The following is a 19,907-nucleotide window of genomic DNA, read 5'->3' as shown; positions in this document are numbered from 1 at the left end:
TAAGAAAAAGTCCAAAGTACCTCCATCAAAATTGAAATGAAGTTAAAAGTGTGTTGAAATTTGCTTTTTTTTGTTCAAACAATATAAATTGTATATACCGGGGTAAGGACATTAAACTAAGACATAAAATTTCATACATGATAAGTAAGGATAAAAGAGATTAAAACTAATATGTATACCTCTCTCCTTCTTTTCCAGGTACATACTCCAACAATATACGACTGACCGCTTCCAGCGACTGTACGGACTGTCCAGCCGGTCAGTATTGTGGTGAACTCAACATGACAGCCCCAAGTGGACTATGTTACGCCGGCTACTATTGTCAAAATGGCTCTTCCAGTCCCACTGAAGTTGATTGTACCAAGGGACACTACTGTGGCAATGGAACTGCAACTCCAACACCTTGTCCCAAAGGTGAGTTACTTCCCTTAGTTGAGAAAATGTCATTCTAACTTCTGCATTATTACTTCTCTTTTGGTGAAAATGACCTTTATATTTTTAATAACAAAGGGACATTACTGCGACAATTGAACAGCAACATGAACACTCTGTCCTTTAGAAGGTTTGCTCCCCTTTGTTTTGCAATTGCCATTTGTGCTTTTGTGTATATTACTTTGCAAGGGACTTTCAATTTAAGTCAAATGTGGGTTTCTAACATCAGGTTTGAAAATATTGAAGGAACAATACCTGAAAAACATGCAATTATGTTTTTGAGGAAATTGTTTGATGAGGCAATGTTTTTTTATTCACACAAAAATGGTAGTAACAACCTTATTTACTAGGCATTAAGATGAAACGGAATGAATATAAAATTGATGAAAAAATTACATAGCTTGCTTCATACCATTTCAGGAACCTTCTCCAATCAGACCAACCTAATGTATGAGTCAGAATGTGATCCCTGCCCGGGCGGCTATTTCTGTCTTGAAGAAGGTCTGGAGGCCCCCACCGGGCTTTGCGGAGCGGGCTTCTATTGCCCTCAAGGAACGATATACCAGCAGCCCAATGAAACCTTCTGCCCCATTGGTCACTATTGTCCGAACGGAACTGCACAGGCACTGCCATGTCTAAACTACACTGAAGTAAGTGAAACAAAGATGATTCTTCTTGTAATGAAAAATAGCATGAATAATGTTAATTCCAAATCATAAATGATCATGATTTATTCTTATTGTAAGGAATAAAAGCATGAATCAAAAATATACCCAATCCTCAATGATCATTAATATTTTGTTCTTATGGTAAGGAATAATAGCATGATACAAGCATATGATGAATCATCAATGATCATATATTTTTTATTGAGGGGAGTAAAAGCATGAATCAAGCATATTGTGAATCATCAATGATCATTTGTTCTGTATATTAGTAAGAAATAAAAGCATGATTCCAGTATATGGTGAATCATCAATAATCATATATTTTTATTGAGGGGAATAAAAGCATGAATCAAGCATATGGTGAATCATCAATGATCATTTGTTCTTATGGTGAGGTCTATTAAAATGACTAAAATGACTAAAGTAAATGCTGAATCATCAATGATTGTTTGAATTGTGTAAAATATAGAAATAAAACAAAAAAGTGAGTTATTGAAGGAGTATTATATTATAATGACAATCGTATAGGCACCAACCACACATACAGAAGAGTGTAACGCCTGTCCCGCGGGTTACTACTGTGACGAGACCATCGGGATGCGGGTTGTTTGCCCCGCTGGATATTTCTGCCCCACGGGAACTGGGGCTGACTGGCAGGCGTGCCCACGGGGAACTTACAGTAACACAACAGGACTTCAGACGCAGAGTCAGTGTACCTCGTGTGAATCGGGAAAATATTGTGAAACGGAACATCTTACTGCACCTACAGGTAAAGGTTACAGAGTAATAGTTTTTATGACTACATGTTAACTACTTTTAAGGAGCGACCCTGTAATGGAATATGTTTCAACTAGATCCAATGAGTATTCTTACAGTTATATTTTAGGTTGAAGTACAGATAAGTTATTACTAAATAACAACAACACTGAGCTTTGCATAATTATGTCAATTATTAGAGTATGGTTCTTTTGAGAACCTGTCATTTTAGCTTATTTCTGTAGCAGGGTTTTTTCACCTTCTTTAGCAGAGGATGAATTTTGTTTACTTGCCAATTGAAAAAAGGATATTATTTCCAAGTTTTGAGACATTTGGTTCCAAAAAATTAAAGAAAATTATAAAAAATAATATCATTGTTTGTAATAATTTTATAGTTATTTTTGTTTTTCTTCCATTATTTTGAATAAATGAGTACAATTAACATCCTAAATTTTTAAAGTGTTTTAAGCGTTAATGTTTCCCAAATGTAAAATAGCCAGGTCTCTTCCCATTTTTTGTTGAAGGTGCCCTAAAGAGACATGTCAAATCATGATTTTATTTATCTGCTTCAGGTGACTGTGCCGCAGGCTATTACTGTGTGTCGGGAGTAGACATGCAGTACCCTAATGGGTCTAATACGGGAGATGGCAACATTTGCCCCGAAGGAAATTACTGCCCCCTGGCTAGCCCCACTTATATTCCATGTGAGAATGGATCTTATGCTAACAGCTTGGGACAGGCTACATGTGATACCTGTATACAAGGTAATACACTTCTGTTTGATAAAAAAAAACCATGCATTTCAAGGTTTTTGAAGCTTAATTTACCATGGTGTTAAATCCATCCAAATCCGCATTTGCTTGCTAAACAATTGGGATTTTTCATAAAAAAGTTAATACACTGCTGTTTGATAAAGAATCAAGCATTTCAATGTTTTTGAAGCTTTAAGCTATCATGGTATAAATGCCACCCATATCCACCTTTGCTTGCTAAACTGTCAGACATTTTGGAACATCAAAGGCCTGCCGGTAATGCCTTTGGAATGTGTGTACTACATGTCTAAAAAGTGTAAAAATGAGTCGAGTCTGATGAGATCTGGTGAGGCTTATATTTTAGATTTTGACATTTTGATAAATGTGTTGACAAGTTTTGAAACAGAGATAAGTTTAAAAGTATTTCATAAAAGCTACAATTGCCTGCTTATGAGATGCAATTCTTAAAACATTGAATACCACTCGTTCCTCCATCCCACATTTCTCATTATGTGCTGTGTTTCCATTTTAAGGCTACTACTGTCCTGATGGCACCTCTGACTACACAGCCTTCCCCTGCCCCGAGGGCCACTATTGCCCAACTGGTACCAGAGAACCGTATGAGGCCCCGTGTCCGGCAGGCACTTTTAACAACGGGACCCACAAGGTGGACGTCAGTGGTTGCTTTGCTTGTACAGGTAAGGATTGTCTCTTATGTCATAAGATTATGTATTGTCACCATTTTTTTTAGGCTGCACTGCCTAATATCAACTTTGAAAGCAGTTCAATTGAAGGACTGCAGGTTCCTCATAGTCATCTTATCTAGTATATAAACTTTTATATTTAGCACTCAGCTTATTACAGAGTTATTAACCTTTATCACCTTTTTTGTTTGTAACATAACTTGTAACATAAGGGATGGAATTTAATTAAACTTCATACAATGGTAAGGCTAATGAGAGGAATTGCAGTGAACAAGAACCATAACTCTATCTTACTACAGAGTTATTGCCCTTGGTTGCTTTTTCTTGTCAGCAGTGTAACATCTAAATTACTCGGTGGATTTAAATCAAACAACACACATCATTTAAGCATGATAGGAGGAAGTGAACTGTAGAATAATTTGAGTTATGGCCTCTTTTCAAAGAAAAGCAGCATTTGGGTTATTAATCATTCCTGTGACAGCTCCAGTTAGCTATAAGATATCCAAATATTGCTCTGTTATTAGTACCTGTATTCTAATATTTATTGTATCTATTTACAGAGGGAATGTACTGTGAAACAACAGGCCTTTCAATGCCAACTGGTCTCTGCGACCCAGGCTACTACTGTGATGGTGGCTCTAGCACGAAAATACCAACAGGAGCAGGTGGCGGGTTCTGCACGGCCGGGTTTTTCTGCCCTGAGGGATCGACCCAGATGACCCCGTGTACACCCGGGAAGTTCTGCGGGACTGATTACCTTAATGACACATCAGGAGATTGTCAGGATGGATATTACTGCACGGCTGAGGCATCTGTGTCCAATCCTACTGATGGAACTACAGGTAGGTTTTACCTTAAAAGTTAGAGATGATCAGTCTAGATGGAACTACAGGTAGGTTTTACCTTAAAACTAAGACACGATCAGTCTGGATGGAACTACAGGTAGGTTTTACCTTAAAACTTAGACACGATCAGTCTAGATAGAACTTCAGGTAGGTTTTACCTTAAAACTAAGACATGATCAGTCTAGATGGAACTTCAGGTAGGTTTTACCTTTAAACTTAGACACGATCAGTCTGGATTGAACTACAGGTAGGTTTTACCTTAAAACTTAGACACGATCAGTCTAGATGGAACTTCAGGTAGATTTTACCTTTAAACTAAGACACGATCAGTCTAGATGGAACTACAGGTAGGTTTTACCTTAAAACTTAGACACGATCAGTCTAGATGGAACTACAGGTAGGTTTTTATCTTTAAACTTAGACACGATCAGTCTAGATGGAACTACAGGTAGGTTTTACCTTAAAACTAAGACATGATCAGTCTAGATGGAACTACAGGTAGGTTTTACCTTTAAACTTAGACACGATCAGTCTAGATGGAACTACAGGTAGGTTTTACCTTAAAACTTTGACACGATTAGTCTAGATGGAACTACAGGTAGGTTTTACCTTAAAACTAAGACACAATCAGTCTAGATGGAACTACAGGTAGGTTTTACCTTAAAACTAAGACACGATCAGTCTAGATGGAACTACAGGTAGGTTTTACCTTTAAACTAAGACATGATCAGTCTAGATGGAACTACAGGTAGGTTTTACCTTAAAACTAAGACACGATCAGTCTAGATGGAACTACAGGTTTTTTTTACCTTTAAACTTAGACACGATCAGTCTAGATGGAACTACAGGTAGGTTTTACCTTAAAACTTAGACACGATTAGTCTAGATGGAACTACAGGTAGGTTTTACCTTAAAACTAAGACACGATCAGTCTAGATGGAACTACGGGTAGGTTTTACCTTTAAACTAAGACATGATCAGTCCAGATGGAACTACAGGTAGGTTTTACCTTTAAACTAAGACATGATCAGTATATTTAACTCCAAAGTAATTGTACAACAATCATTAGCTCTTTTAGCTCTTTAAGGCATTTGATCCAATAATTATGAAAAGGATCTTTTTTTCCAAATTTTTGTCTACTAAATCTTTGCAGTGAGCATTTTGTGTTTATATTTAAAGGAATGGTGTTGTTTTGGAATGGCTTATGATCTTTTATAAAAAAAACATTCAACTTGATCTCTTAAAAAGGGAGGTGGGGATTGTTTATCTGACTTTTATCAAAATTTCTATCAAGTAATTGCAGACAAATCATTTGGTGTTTTTGAAATTTTTAATGCAAATTGCAATCACTTGTTTTGTTTTATTTTTCAGGCAACATCTGTCCAACGGGCAACTATTGCCCAGCAGGAAGCGTATCCCCAACTGCATGTCTTGCCGGAACATACCTAGATAGCACAGGAAATTACAACTCCTCTGCCTGTATATCTTGCACCTCAGGATACTATTGCTCAGGGACTGGTCTGTCAGCTCCTACGGCAAACTGCTCCCGTGGGTATTACTGTCCAGGAGGCCAGGATAACCCCACCCCTACAGGTGTGTTTATAATTACCAATTTGACATATATTTTATACTCTGTATATTGCATTTAAAAAAATATTCTTTTAGTGATTATTAGAACAAAACAAAATGAATTTTTAAATAAGAAGCTTTGTCTACATTGCATTGAACAAATATTAAACCTTTCCTAATAAGTAATGATTAGTATTTTTTTTATTAGAACAAAAAAAAAAAAAAAATCAAATCTCAATCTTTGTCTATGTTGCCTGAAAAAATGTTGAACCTTTCTTTAAAAGTGATGATTGGTATTTTTTGTCTAGAAAAGAGGTGATTAACACAAAAAGAAATGTTCTTTATTTTGATAATACATGGAAACAACAGGGACAAACCTAGTTTTTTTAAGCACTAGCCTCATACAGCACGAATAAGCAGTTAATGACTTAAGGTTCTTGTGTGCTGATTGGTTAATTCAAAAATGTTGATACACTGTATTTGCTTGAAATTTATATTAAGCCCATTATACTATGCACTGACTTTACTCTGAACAATTATTAAAAAATTGTCATAGAATCAATTGATTTTGGCATCAATGTCTTCAATTCAGTCATATAAGATAACTCACAATAGAACAGATCTCAATTGTTTGGAAAAACGCTGAAAATTTCATTTTTCTTAAAGCATCAATTAAACTTTTAACAATTGAACATCAATTTTTGAACAGAAATATGCAGTCTTTTCTTTTTTGCCAGCAGCCTTAAATCACTGGTTCCCAGACATTTACACAAAAATTGCTCATTCAAGTCAAAAAATACAAACAAACAAAAAACAGGAAAGAAATTGTCAAAACAATCAATCTGTGAGAGTGCAGCTTTAATGTTATCGTTCAATGAAAACTTCTCTTCCTCAGGGCTTGAATGTACTCAGGGGCATTACTGTCTCGAGGGAAGTTTCACACCCGCTCGATGCCCATCAGGATCATACCAAGACGAAACTGGCCAATGGAATTGCAAGGGCTGCCCGGCTGGATACTTCTGTGACAACAACTTAGATCCTGTCGTCCTGTACAACACTTCTGCCTGTCCGCAAGGATTTTACTGCCCTGAAAACACGACTCTCGGCACGGAATTCCCGTGCCCACTGGGAACGTTTAGCAACATTACCCACAGGACCGCATCATCGGAGTGCCAGGCCTGCTCAGGGGGAATGTACTGTAGCCAGACTGGGTTAAGTGAACCAGAGGGACCATGTGATGCAGGTATGATAATTAATGCAAATTTATTATAAAGGTTATGACTCCCATACAATTTTAATGGTAAAAATCTATTAAATAATAATTATTTCTGCATATAAATGATTATATTTATTTTAGCCGAAAAAGCAGGTAGTCGCGGGCTGCTAGGGTAGCTAAGTAGTTTGGTACCCGTCTGTGTTTTCAAGTCAAACGGGAATCTTGTGCATGTACGTGCATCATGGTCTCGATCTTCCTCTCTCGTGACATATTATGAAGCAACAGGCTGCATGTTTAATTAAAATATTTCTTAAAAAAACATTTACTATTTTAAAGATTAAAATTTCAACATCTCAGCCAAATTGAGGGAGATTTTCAAAAGAATCTCACTTGAGAATTCTATTACTTTACATTTCCCTTATTAAGAACAAGTATAGTTGCCATCTCCTTTAGTGAACAATTTTATTTTTAGGTTACTACTGTACAACTGGAGCACAGAGTAAAACTCCAAGCCAGGGCACTGATGCCAACATCTGTACCACCGGCAACTACTGTCCTCAGGTATTCCAAGATTTACTGTTGAAAATAATATATAGAGTAAAACTCCAAGCTGGGGCACTGATGCCAACATCTGTCCCACCCACAACTATTGTTGTCAGGTATAATACCAAGATTTTACTGGTGAGAATATTATGCAAAGATGTATTAGATATAGGGAGTAAAACTCCAAGCCGGGGCACTGTTCCAATGGAAATTACTGCTTTCTAGTATACTAAATATTTACTTTAGATCATAGTTTACAATAATTGATATTAATCCAAAAGCAACTCAATGTCAAGGACTTCTACATATTTTCCTTGTTTGAATGGTTGTGAGTATTTAAAGACAGGCGTCCACTAGGAACAAACAATGACAAGATTTTAGCTGGGAGTGAGTGTAACAACTATACTGGTGGATACTTAAATACAAACTGCTCCTTTTTGTATAAATCCAAGTCTCAGGGCATGACAACTACCCAGAATTCTCTGCCTGGGTCATACAAATGAAATAAGAGGCTGAGAGTGAATGTAAGAATTGCAGATGTTGATAATACTGTCTAAACTTAACTAAATCTTAACATATTTTTTCATCTTTCAGGGCACGACGACCCCTCAAAACTGTCCTCCGGGAACATACAATGATCAAACAGGCCTACAAGCCGAGAGCGATTGTAAGAACTGTACAGGAGGAAAGTACTGTCCAAACTATGGCATGACATCTGTACCTAACACCAACAAATGTACTGCAGGTAGGACATTCATTTTAGGGGATTAGAACTTGTGACAATACACCATAAACCCCAATTTCTCGAAACTTCTGAAGTCCCATTTTACAGGATTAAGATAAGCTCACTTTTTTTGTTTCAACAATTTGCATTATATTTACTTCTTTAAAAGTTTTTATAATTTAGATACTGATAGGAATTATTTTTTTGATAATTACAATAAACCATTTTTTATTCAATAAAATTTAATGTAAATATGTATTTTGGCTAATTGAAATAAGTTACTTAGCCTGTAAAGCTTAAGGAGTTTCGAGAAATTGAGGTCAATGCTGAGGGTCATTGCTAATCCCTCCAGAGTTCCAGTCTATAGCACCGTTTCGTTTTTAAAGTCACTTAGAACCCTTTTATTTTAACTTTTCAAACTCAATGACTGTTAGTGTGGCTACACCAAACTCAGCTCATCTATTGAATTTTCAGATATTTACTAGTTACCCTAAATCTAATGACTTCTTTTCTTTTCTAGGCTACTACTGTCCAGAGTCAGCTGATGTTGCCACCTTTATTGTCTGCCCCGCGGGCCATTTCTGTGTGGCCGGGTCCCAGGAACCAGAGGCCTGTGGTAGCGGAACTTTCTCCAATGTGACTGGATTGACATCAGATGGCGGTTGTGAGGAATGCTCGGGTGGTTACTACTGTCCAACTGCTGGTATGTCAACATTTCATTTGCCTGGTATTTTGAATGCTGGTATGTCAATAGTTTATTTGCTCGGTATTTTGAAAGGTGGCTGAAGGTGGGTGCCATTCAGTGATTAAAATGCATGTTATGGATTCACGACATTTGCATGAAATGTTGTAGAGATGTTCACTATCACTATATGCATATGCATTGCAAGAATCATGACTATTCCATAAATGGTTGTTGAGTTATTCCCTATGACTTACTGAGAAAACACTAACAATACAGTTGAACCTCATTGGCTCAAACTCCATTGAACCAGCGAAAATACCTTGAGCCTAGGAAAATTAGAGCCAAAATAGAATGTTTACCTTCAGTATAAAGAAATTGGTGCTTGACATCTAGTTTGAGCCAGCGAAAAATTTGAGCTTACGAGGTATTCGAGCCAAGCGGGTTAGAGCCAACGGAGTTGGACTGCAGTTATTATTTGAATATCCTTGTTATGCTCATGTTAATTTGGTAACTTGTCAACCAATGATGCTCCTATTTTTTTAACTAAGGACAAACCGAGGCAACAGAACTATGTTGGGGCGGGTTCTACTGCCCAGGTGGACTGACTGTGCCCAACCCCCCTCACTATATCTGCCCCAGGGGCATGCAATGTCCAAACGGGACTGATGAATACCTGGTAAGTTTTCAATAAGGTCTGTTTTTCTTTCAGTATGTGGAAATGGAAAACTTATTTTATGATATCAATAGGCTGTATTAGTCCATTGAAGAGCCCCATGCAAAGCTTTTAGATCGCTTGCAAGCCTGGCTGACATACACGGATTAATTTGTCCAGAATCAACGTAATCGCACTTTCCAATCAATTTAATTTTCTAACATCTTTGTGTAGCGTCATCAAACTTGGTATACACATTGGTCATGGTCAGAAGATGACTGATTTGAAATTCAAGTTTATCAGCTATTTTCATGGCCTTTTTCTTGCTATATATATTCATAGCAAAATAGAATATATTCATCTAATTTTGAGTCTTAAATATAATAAAAAAATATTTGGTGTAAAATTGACAAACTTGAGTTTTTTCTATAATATACATGTTATGCTCTCAATTATAGCCCTGCTCAGCGGGAACATACACAAGTACCAATGGCATGTCGGAATGTGACATCTGTCCCGCAGGATTCTACTGTCTTCCTGTCAGCCCCGGGAATGCCTCGCTGAATGCACAAGACTGCCCAGCAGGTCATTACTGCCCTGAAGGTATGTTTAGTTTTGTCTTTCTAAGTTAGTGTGGTTATTTCTGACATTAGAACTTAAGATAGAAACCCTTCAGTTTGAAGTAAAAAAAAAAAAAAAATTAAACCTAGGGTTTCGTTGATGGCCTTGTAAATTATATTTTACTCTTGTTAAAATATATGACATTTTAAACCTGACTAAAATTACAACTTCATGGAACATCGGTTAACAAATATGTCATTCAAATAATGTTTGTTCGGTTGAGAATGTTCGGGACAAACAAACATTGTATTAACTGGGGTCTGAATATCATTGTTACATTTCAAAATGCCAAAATGTTTACTAGAGCGCTCAATGAAAACAATACATTTAGGTGCCTTCACGAAAAAAGAAATGATGCAAAAAAAGAAAAAATATAACAGCCAGAAAAAAAGTCTCAGATGGCAATAATCATATTGATTTAATGTCAGGTGGAAAATAAACAGGTCTGTTGGGAAACAAACCATTTCTTGTTATGCCTTTTGTGCAAAGAAGCTTACTAAATAGTAAAAATCTGTTCATTTATTAATACAACTGTCTTTTAAAGGTACGGGTTTCAACTGGCAGGATTGCCCTGCTGGAACATACAACCCGAGCTTGGGACTGTGGAACGAGACTCAGTGCACGCAGTGTGACGCAGGGAAATACTGCTCAGGGACTGCTAATACTGCTGTCAATGGCGATTGTACTGCTGGTAAGTGTATTTACTTGATATTTTAATAATGCTTTTCACTTACGACCCGAGTTAGGACTGTGGAATGGGGTAAGACTCAAAAACTTATGTCGCCGCCATTTATACTATTGGTACATGTACTGACATCATATCTTGAGATTTTGATAAATTTATGCTTTACAAGACTTTTAGTATGACCCAGTATAGAACTGGTATGAGACTCCTGCTGCTGATGGAGATTGTATAGCTGATAGAAGCAATAATTTATTTGGTTCATGTTCAAAGCAAGATTACCAGAGTAGGGTTTTCTGTTTCTCAGAAGAAAGTTTGTCAAAATGAAAAATCAACTAAATAGAAATATATATATTAGAAATATATATATATATATTTTTTAAATAGACCTTGCGATATTGACTGCTGAAATATGGGAAGTTGTTATTTGGTATAATTGTAAACATTTTATTGTAGATTTTTTTTTAAATCCATAATATATAAAACACTGATTTTAAACTTGACAGTAGGAAGGCTGCAGGTTTTCAATGCAATTTTATTACTTTTTCTCTTTTTTTTTCATTAAAAAAAACATTGTCAATCTTCAAACACTATCGATTCATAGTTTGAACTTTACAGTAGGAAGGCTGCAGGATTTCAATGCAACCTTATTACTTTTCTTTTTTTTCATTCAAAAAAGTCTTGCCAATGATCATTCAATTAATTTTCAATTATTGATTTATCTCCCATCCCTTAGGCTACTTCTGCACTGTCGGTGTTGACACACCCACACCAGACGGGACCACAAACACAGGAACTGGCGGAATATGCACCACGGGGCACAAATGTCCAACAGGGACTGATCTTCCAGATGCATGTGCTGCTGGCACTTTCAGTAACCAGACAGGACAGTCTACATGTACAACTTGTCCTAAGGGCTACTACTGTGTCGCTGCTTCGGTGGATTATGCGAGTACACCATGCCCAGTTGGTAAGTTTTACAAAGCAATTAGGTTGCATGAAGTAACATTTCAATGATAAAGAATGTGTGTGAACACCTGTGAAAGTTGAAATTCTTAATGACTAAGCCTAGTTCTTAATGATTACCTTTTTGCAATTTCATTTGCTGAAAATGTTGGTTGTATTCTAAAGTACAATTTGTATATTTATAAGTTCATTTTCTAAAATTATACCACATTATATCATAGAAGGTTTCAAGTATTCTAAGATAGCTCTGATAATTGGATCAATGACGTGAATTTCATTTTAAGGAGATTAAATGGAACAGGGATTGATTTTGTATTTGTACTGAAAATCCTTTTTTTGAACAGCAAAATATTTATATCCTCTTACGACCACTTAAATTTCTCACATACAACTGCGATGAAATGCTCTGCAGTTACAAACAACTTGGTCAAAGGCGAGACCATCTCTACAAATTTTCAAGGCTGGTCTGGGGGCATATGCAAAAGCAAATTAGATTGAACTTAAAATTAAGATTAGTAACTAACTTGTTTTTTGCCTGTATATTTAGCTGACCAATAGGCTGAATGGAATCACTGAGACATGTCTAAGGATAAGATCATTGTTGAATACTGCCCTGAATGAGGCCTGTTTTTATAGTTGTCAATAATGTTATTTATTTCCTTGATTGCCAGGACACTACTGTCCCGCTGGCACTGGTGTGGCAACGGCAAACAAATGCCCAGCCGGCACATACAACCCGATCGAAGGAGGGACCGTCTCTACTGACTGTCTTGATTGCCCGGGAGGCCAGTACTGCGAGGGTAAGGGTAATGATGCCCCAACAGGAGGCTGTTACGAGGGGTGGTATTGTTCTGGAGGATCGAGCAGCCCTAACACGACCACCCATGGTGGAAGATGCTCAGCCGGATATTACTGCCCTGCCAGTAAGTTATCAAAAACAGGTCATTTTGGTAGAAGATACTTTGATTTAAAATGTTGAATATACACCAGAAATAAATTATTCCAAAGTTTACACTTCAGATGAAATATGTTAAAATCTTCTTAAGATGCTTCTGTGATACAGGCCCAGAAAAATATTACAAGCATCGTTTTTTATAGCTCGCGAAGCGAAGCATCCATTGAGATATAACTTTTTCCGATAGTGTCTTTGTCTGCTTCGTTGTCACAGCTTTGTTTCTAATTGATTAATTATGATTTTTAGTAGAAATATTCAGACTAAGTATGCACACTGGTCATTGTCAGTAGACAACACCGATTGATTTTGGGGTCAGTAGGTCAAATGTCAAGGACATGGAACCCTTTACTAGAAAAATGATGGCGCTCCGTACAGGAAACAGATCCGACTGCGTGATTCCAGTTCTTTTCAGATTACATTTGTAAAATTGGAAGCACAAGTCCAAATACATGAAATGAAACATCTACAGTAATTGTACTTAAGGTTGTTCTGAAGCTGACATCAATGAATTACTACTTTTTTGTCTTAAATTATATTAGAATAAAGTTGAGTTGAATTGAGTGCATTCAAGACTTACTTTCATTTTCAGACTCATCTGACCCACAAAGGTGCGACCCTGGCAAATACTGTGAGACAGAAGGCCTCGCCTCACCCACGGGCAATTGTACAGCCGGATGGTACTGTGTTCTCCAAGGTAGGAGTTCTTTTCTGATCATAGTTCATACTCCATCATTCTAAGGTAATGGTATGGTACTAGTCACCGGCTTCTAGCATTCATCACAATTAAGTTAAAAATAAGTCTGAATTTGGCTGTGTTTTTTTGCAACCATTCTTTCAACTGAGAATGCTCTTTATTATGAACTTTGATTCTCACTTTAATTGCATATATAGGCTATATGGATTAATTATATGAAATACTATGAATTCCAGCTGTGAACAATCAGCCAGTTGACGGAACCACCGGAAATTTCTGCCCGGCGGGCCACTACTGCTTGGAAGGAGTGTCCGTCCCCACCCCTTGTGACCCTGGTACCTACAGCCTAAGCACCCAAAATACCGTGGCCTCAGATTGTCATATATGTACAGCTGGACAGTATTGCCCATACTACAACATGACTGCAACCAGTGGTAAGTTATTATAAGTTATGGGGTAAGTAGGTGACCCGATATGGGATAAATGCGGCAAAGGAAACCATATGTGAGAGCGAAGTTTGAACCCGAATATGGTTTCATGCGCCCCATATATCCCATGTTGGGTCACTTACTAACTCTGTAATGTATCTATCACATCTACAACCTGTTTACACGTTTGGGTGTTTCATTTATTCCTCAGAATATTCAGAATCGGAAAAAAGACGCCATTTTGGTATAATATAAATTTTGTCAAACAATATGGAAAAATATGGGGTCACCGGTTGACTAGTCTTGGACCAATGGCATTGCGTCTTTTATGATGGAGGCGTGATATTAATGAATATTGTCCAATTTTTATCCTGACAGTCTGCATTTCATTCGGGATTCATCTTATGGTGTAGTTACCCATTAACTTGTGAAAACATTAAAAGAAAAAAGGCTTAGTTTTTGACATAGTGAACTGTCACTTTACTTATTTTTGTTTGTTTGTTCAAGTTTAAAGATTTTTCAGTATGAAAAGATTAGTCTTAATTGATTTAATTGATTAAAAGAATATGCCTCTATCCTTTTAAATGAAAAATAATTCAAAAACAACAACTAGGCTTTTTGAGACAAACAAAGAAGAATAAAACAAATGTCTATGAAAATATAGACAATAATCTGATTTTAAGCTGCACTCTCACAGATTCACCATTATTGACAACTTTTTTATTTGATGTCCATCTGTGAGAGTGCAGCTTTAATTTAAAGAACAAAAAGTGATTTTCATTACAAGTAACTAAATGAAACACTCCCTTGTGGGCTGACGGTTTTTAAATGTATATAATCATATCCAAGGTAACTGTGATGCTGGCTACTACTGCCCTGCGGGTGAGACCACACCCAACCGTCTAGCCTGTCCCGAGGGATATAGATGCCCCGCAGGTAGCCCTGATCCAGAAATATGCCCGAACGGAGAATACCAGGATCAGACAACCCAGGCAGCTTGCAAAGAGTGCCCAGGGGGTTACTACTGTGACAATAGCCTTGGGGTGGTCAACATCTCCGCAGATATCCTCTGTCCAAGTGGCTACTACTGTCCACCAGGTGTGTTTCAACATTTATTATATACCCTTTATAGATATGTAAGCATAGCATTCTGCTCTGTTGCTTCGTAACAAGTATTACTGCGGCCTATTAAGTGTCTTCTTTGCAATTTAAATCAGTCAATATATGAAGAGTAATAAGTAATAGTGGATTTTTGCTTATTTTGATTTCACTCAGCTATGGCCTCGGAAAATTCAAATCTTGAAAAATACATTCAAGATGAACACAACCTCCCCCAACGAAATGCAGTTCTGATAACCCTATTGTTTTAATAAAAGTAAATACTGATTTATGGAGAAGAATACAAGAGCTAAACATTTTCTGGAGCTGGTACTCTTTCTGCTTATTGGTTATTTACATAATTGTATGTTTTAAATTCATGAGTTACAGGGTTTTTTCACCGTTGATAAAAAGAGTTACCTAAGAGTTTGTTTTCATGTATTCATTCATATACTCAACTCTTAGATTTGTTCAAAGAGCTTTGACTTCCAAATTTTTACACTTGAATGAATTACTGAACTATAGTTTAAAATGCAAACATGTATGCATATTGACTGTGAGAACCCTTTCTTCATTTTCAGGCACACCAAGGAAGGATCTTTATCCTTGCCAGATTGGAACCTTCAACAACATGACTGGACTTAACTTGAGCACTGAATGTACACCTTGCCAAGCTGGTAAGAGTTTAAATTCTTGAGTGGATTATTTTCCATGTTATGTGTGATGGGTTGTTAGTTTTGAGGGATTAGAATGAGAAGTTTTAAGTAGCATTAAATGGAGCAGAACTTTATTCATAAAACCATTCCAACCATTAGAACATTCAACAATACAACTTTACTTAGTTTTAGAATATAAGTGTAAAGATGGCTTAGGCTGGTATAGAACAGTGCATCTGGTCAACCTGAATGAACACTGTCAACTGCCTAGACAGTGTGGGCAGACAGTTAAAGCTGTTGTCCGCTGTAGTTTGAACACTGTCAACTGCCTAGACAGTGTGGGCAGACAGTTAAAGCTGTTGTCCGCTGTAGTTTTCTTTGTATTATGTAGAGTTTAAAGAAGTGAGATGTAATAAAATCAATCATGTTCCATTTTTGCAGGCTACTACTGTGAGACTGCTGGACTCAGCTACCCGACTGGTCAATGTAATGCTGGATACTACTGTAAGACTCTTGCTGAAACCGCCTCACCAACTCAAGGCTCCGACGCTGATGCATGTCCTCAAGGTAATACAAGAGTGTTTTTTTCTCTATTGCATAGCATGGCAGAAATATAGCATTATGTTGTATGTCATTTAGGTCATTGTCCGTATTTCTGGCGTCATTGTCTGGGCTTGCAGCAACACACCTGCATTTCCTCTATCTAAATTAACATTTTCAGTCCAATCTTCACCAAACTTTGTCACAATGTTTATTGACATATTATCTGGATTGAAGGTAATCAAAAGCCATATTGCACTATTCACTCAGTTAAGGTCCTTAAAAATATCACAATCCAAGAAGCGCAACCAGTAGGCAACTTACTTAATTTGCATAATTCTAATTTCTGTAACAATATCAACACATTTTTTTTTTATGTTTTTCATTTGGTTTTAAACTTAATCATTAATGAGGAATTAAAAGTTAATACTTCATGTTACCTGTATTTGTTCATGATATAGGCCTTATAAGTCTTAGCTTTTTTATCAATTATCTACTTGTTTTTACTTATGGTTGGAAATAGAAGTCAGATACCCTTGTCCTGTAGGCTTCCACTTAACTTTGGCAGTAGGTCAATGCCTGTACATTAATATGACCTATACATCAACATACATATCCATTATCTATCCTTGTGTTCCAGGTTCCTATTGCCCCCTCGGTACTGAAGACCCTACCCCATGCCCTGCGGGCACATACGGTGCATCAACCAAACTGACTGCTGATACTGACTGCACACAATGTACAGCGGGTCGTTACTGCACGACCCCAGGGCTCCTTGCTGTGGAGGGGCTCTGTGCTGAAGGCTACTACTGTGAACTTGGCTCAAACTCATCAATGGAGTACATATGTACTGTGGGTCACTATTGCCCCGAGGGCTCTCCGACTCCTGAACCTTGCCCAGTGGTATGCTTTAAATATTGAAAAATATTATTCTTTAGGGATAAGAAAAGAAGTCCATGATATTATTTAAAACTGCCTTTTACAGTAATCACACTAGAGTGTAATTTTATCAATGAATTACAATCAAAACCCATTGGCTCGATATCTAAGGGACTTAGGCTTAAATACTTCAAGCCTCGTGAATATCAGGCCAAATGGGAATGTTACAAAGAGTAAACAAAATCGGCTCTTAACATCCAGTTCGAGTCAACAAGGAAATTGAGCCAAGCGATAACGAGCCAACAGGGTTCAACTGTATATTTAAACCTTTCCCAAATTAACATAGTGCCATTGTGCTTGAAGTGCATGTCTGAATACTTTTATTAGTGAATTCATGTTTATTTTTTATAAAGACTAAAAATGAATATTCATGTTTTCAGGGAACATTTAACGCTTTAGAGGGCCTAGTAAATGAGACCCAGTGCACCCAATGTACACAGGGCGATTACTGCGAAACCCAGGGCCTCAATGCCACAACTGGCCCCTGTACTGCAGGATTTTATTGCCCACCCGGTCAAGACACAGATTCTCCCGTTAGTTACCCATGCACCGTGGCACATTACTGCCCTACAGGATCAGTGACGCCCATCCCGTGCGCAAATGGAACATACATGAACCATACACAGGGTGTCCAGTGCTACACATGTCCTGCTGGATGGTATGACATTACTTAGTCTAGTACTTTTTGTTTAAAAAAATTATTAAGCAGACTTCCTTAGCATGAATACCTAGGCAACCATTTTCTTACACAGCAACGACATACATACATAGCAGCTAATAACTTCTGTAGCAACCATTGACTTTTATAGCAACTGTCGAATCCCATTGCCATCACATCCGCAAACTTTTGTATAATTTTTTTCAACTATTGTTTGCCACCTATAGGTACTGTGTGAATGGTGAGGTTGTTGGGGAATGTCCAGCAGGCTACTACTGTCCAGATGGCACTGACTTCAACTGGCAGGCTTGCCCACCAGGTACATGTATTTCCTTAGCTTTAACCAAAAAAGGGTAATATTTCATGTAATTATCAATTTAGTTTGTTGATGGTGTTTTTGTGGTGAATAAAGCGACTCGTTTCTCTTTAGTAACTGATACAAATAGACAGATTTTAGCTCTTCTTTGCATTTGTTTTGTTAAAAAAACTACTTCTGGATTTAATTATTCTTTTAAATTTTATGTCTCCATAACACAAAGGCAAAACTTGAATAACATTAAATAAATGCATAATATTTGACCAAAAATGTCCACGATGCAAGTAATCTAATCATTATACATGTAACTCAGACATAAGTAAACAAAAACGTGGTATAAGACAATAACACATCAGTTCCTATCAACACACACACAAAAAGGGATTGAGGGATGGGGTTTTATAAGTCAAATACTGGGCGTCTTGATGGGACAAAATTAAACTAAACATTGGCAAGATCGGATTAACACATATGCAATTATGGGTGTCTGCACATTAAAAAGTAGATCCCTATAACATTTTAAGGTAAAATGTATAACACTTTAGGGTAAAATGTGGTAAATTATTCAGTTATAAATCTGACTGCATTCATATCAATCCTGTCAATTCCAGGCACCTACAATGATGATACTGGACTACAAGCTGAGGCTGACTGTAAGGCATGCACAGGCGGGAAATATTGCCCATCTTACAACGCGATCACTCCCGCTGGTAACTGCAGCGTAGGGCACTGGTGTCAGTTTGGTCTGGACAGAGCCGACCCGTCTGATTGTAACAACACTGATGTCTGCAACTGTACAGGTATGTGTTGATTTGCGTATTGCTAGCATATCATTACCAAATTTAGAATTTGAAACTCAGACAGTAATTGCCAAAGGACAATTTATTCACCCTAAATGCCGCAAGACCTGCAATGAATGATATCAAGAGTGGTCTCAAAGCCTTGTCTAGATGCCATTATGCACAAGGATTTAAGGGCTTTAATATAAACATTACATGTGACTTGTCTATTCTAATAGTTCACCATATCTTGTTTTACCTACCACAGGAACTCAGACTGGTATAGAGGCATTTGTCAACTGGGCCATTACTGTCCAGAGGTGACCGTCTACCCACTGCTCTGTACCCAGGGCAGTTATAACCATACAACAGGGACTACAACCCTTGTCTGTTCATATGTTTCACACAATGTTGTTTTATCTACCACAGGAGCTCAGACCGGTATCGGAGGTATTTGTCAACTGGGCCATTACTGTCCAGAGGGGACCGTCAACCCACTGCCCTGTCCCCAGGGCTATTACAACAACATGACCGGTCAAGGGGACTGCAATCCTTGTCCTGCAGGATACTACTGTACCGAAGGTACCAATTTCTATGACATTTGATAAAATATACATATTCTCAAGATTTTGATGGAAAAATTATAGCACAAATTTCCCTGAAACATTTTTCTTTATCTCTTATTAACTTTCTTGGATATTTTATACATGTATCTTATGTTGCAATTGTTTTCCACAATAAAAGTAATCTGGTTTGCAATGTTATGGAATCACTTGGTTATTAAAATGATGATTTTTTGTTGATATATAGAGTGGGCAGGTAAGGCTTCAGTATCATATGTGTAACTTGTGTGAGCGTGTGTACATTCTGAATGTTGATAGTTGATTTGAGGCAATGATGTGGGATTTTTTAATGCTTTGAATAGGTTAATTAAATAAAGCCATCTGTTAAATGTTTGTCTGGAAAACCATTTATTTTTAATGGGTTATTGAGTTTGAATAAAAAAAAATAACAATTGTGAAGAATGTT

General features: G+C 37.2%; 1 protein-coding gene across 5 annotated transcripts in view; it reads left to right on the top strand.

The window, feature by feature from the left end:
• LOC128239958 (uncharacterized) overlaps positions 1 to 19,907 on the top strand; it is a 133,265-nt gene that overhangs the window by 39,262 nt on the left and 74,096 nt on the right. For all 5 annotated transcript variants that reach the window (XM_052956426.1, XM_052956424.1, XM_052956423.1 and 2 more), the window contains exons 44-69: positions 199 to 414; positions 853 to 1,082; positions 1,629 to 1,869; positions 2,429 to 2,620; positions 3,142 to 3,306; positions 3,873 to 4,154; positions 5,529 to 5,750; positions 6,622 to 6,969; positions 7,415 to 7,503; positions 8,080 to 8,230; positions 8,730 to 8,912; positions 9,443 to 9,570; positions 10,005 to 10,149; positions 10,712 to 10,858; positions 11,586 to 11,819; positions 12,487 to 12,738; positions 13,360 to 13,464; positions 13,701 to 13,898; positions 14,742 to 14,990; positions 15,572 to 15,667; positions 16,088 to 16,213; positions 16,827 to 17,089; positions 17,506 to 17,783; positions 18,011 to 18,102; positions 18,711 to 18,899; positions 19,308 to 19,460. In XM_052956426.1, the coding sequence (XP_052812386.1) occupies positions 199 to 414; positions 853 to 1,082; positions 1,629 to 1,869; positions 2,429 to 2,620; positions 3,142 to 3,306; positions 3,873 to 4,154; positions 5,529 to 5,750; positions 6,622 to 6,969; positions 7,415 to 7,503; positions 8,080 to 8,230; positions 8,730 to 8,912; positions 9,443 to 9,570; positions 10,005 to 10,149; positions 10,712 to 10,858; positions 11,586 to 11,819; positions 12,487 to 12,738; positions 13,360 to 13,464; positions 13,701 to 13,898; positions 14,742 to 14,990; positions 15,572 to 15,667; positions 16,088 to 16,213; positions 16,827 to 17,089; positions 17,506 to 17,783; positions 18,011 to 18,102; positions 18,711 to 18,899; positions 19,308 to 19,460 (4,974 nt within the window). The remainder of the gene's footprint in view (positions 1 to 198; positions 415 to 852; positions 1,083 to 1,628; positions 1,870 to 2,428; positions 2,621 to 3,141; positions 3,307 to 3,872; positions 4,155 to 5,528; positions 5,751 to 6,621; positions 6,970 to 7,414; positions 7,504 to 8,079; positions 8,231 to 8,729; positions 8,913 to 9,442; positions 9,571 to 10,004; positions 10,150 to 10,711; positions 10,859 to 11,585; positions 11,820 to 12,486; positions 12,739 to 13,359; positions 13,465 to 13,700; positions 13,899 to 14,741; positions 14,991 to 15,571; positions 15,668 to 16,087; positions 16,214 to 16,826; positions 17,090 to 17,505; positions 17,784 to 18,010; positions 18,103 to 18,710; positions 18,900 to 19,307; positions 19,461 to 19,907) is intronic.

This window comes from Mya arenaria, chromosome 7 (genome assembly GCF_026914265.1).
Source record: "Mya arenaria isolate MELC-2E11 chromosome 7, ASM2691426v1".
NCBI classification, from domain to species: domain Eukaryota; kingdom Metazoa; phylum Mollusca; class Bivalvia; order Myida; family Myidae; genus Mya; species Mya arenaria.
Note: the sequence above shows the minus strand (reverse complement) of the source record. Positions and strands in the feature narration are given on the sequence as shown.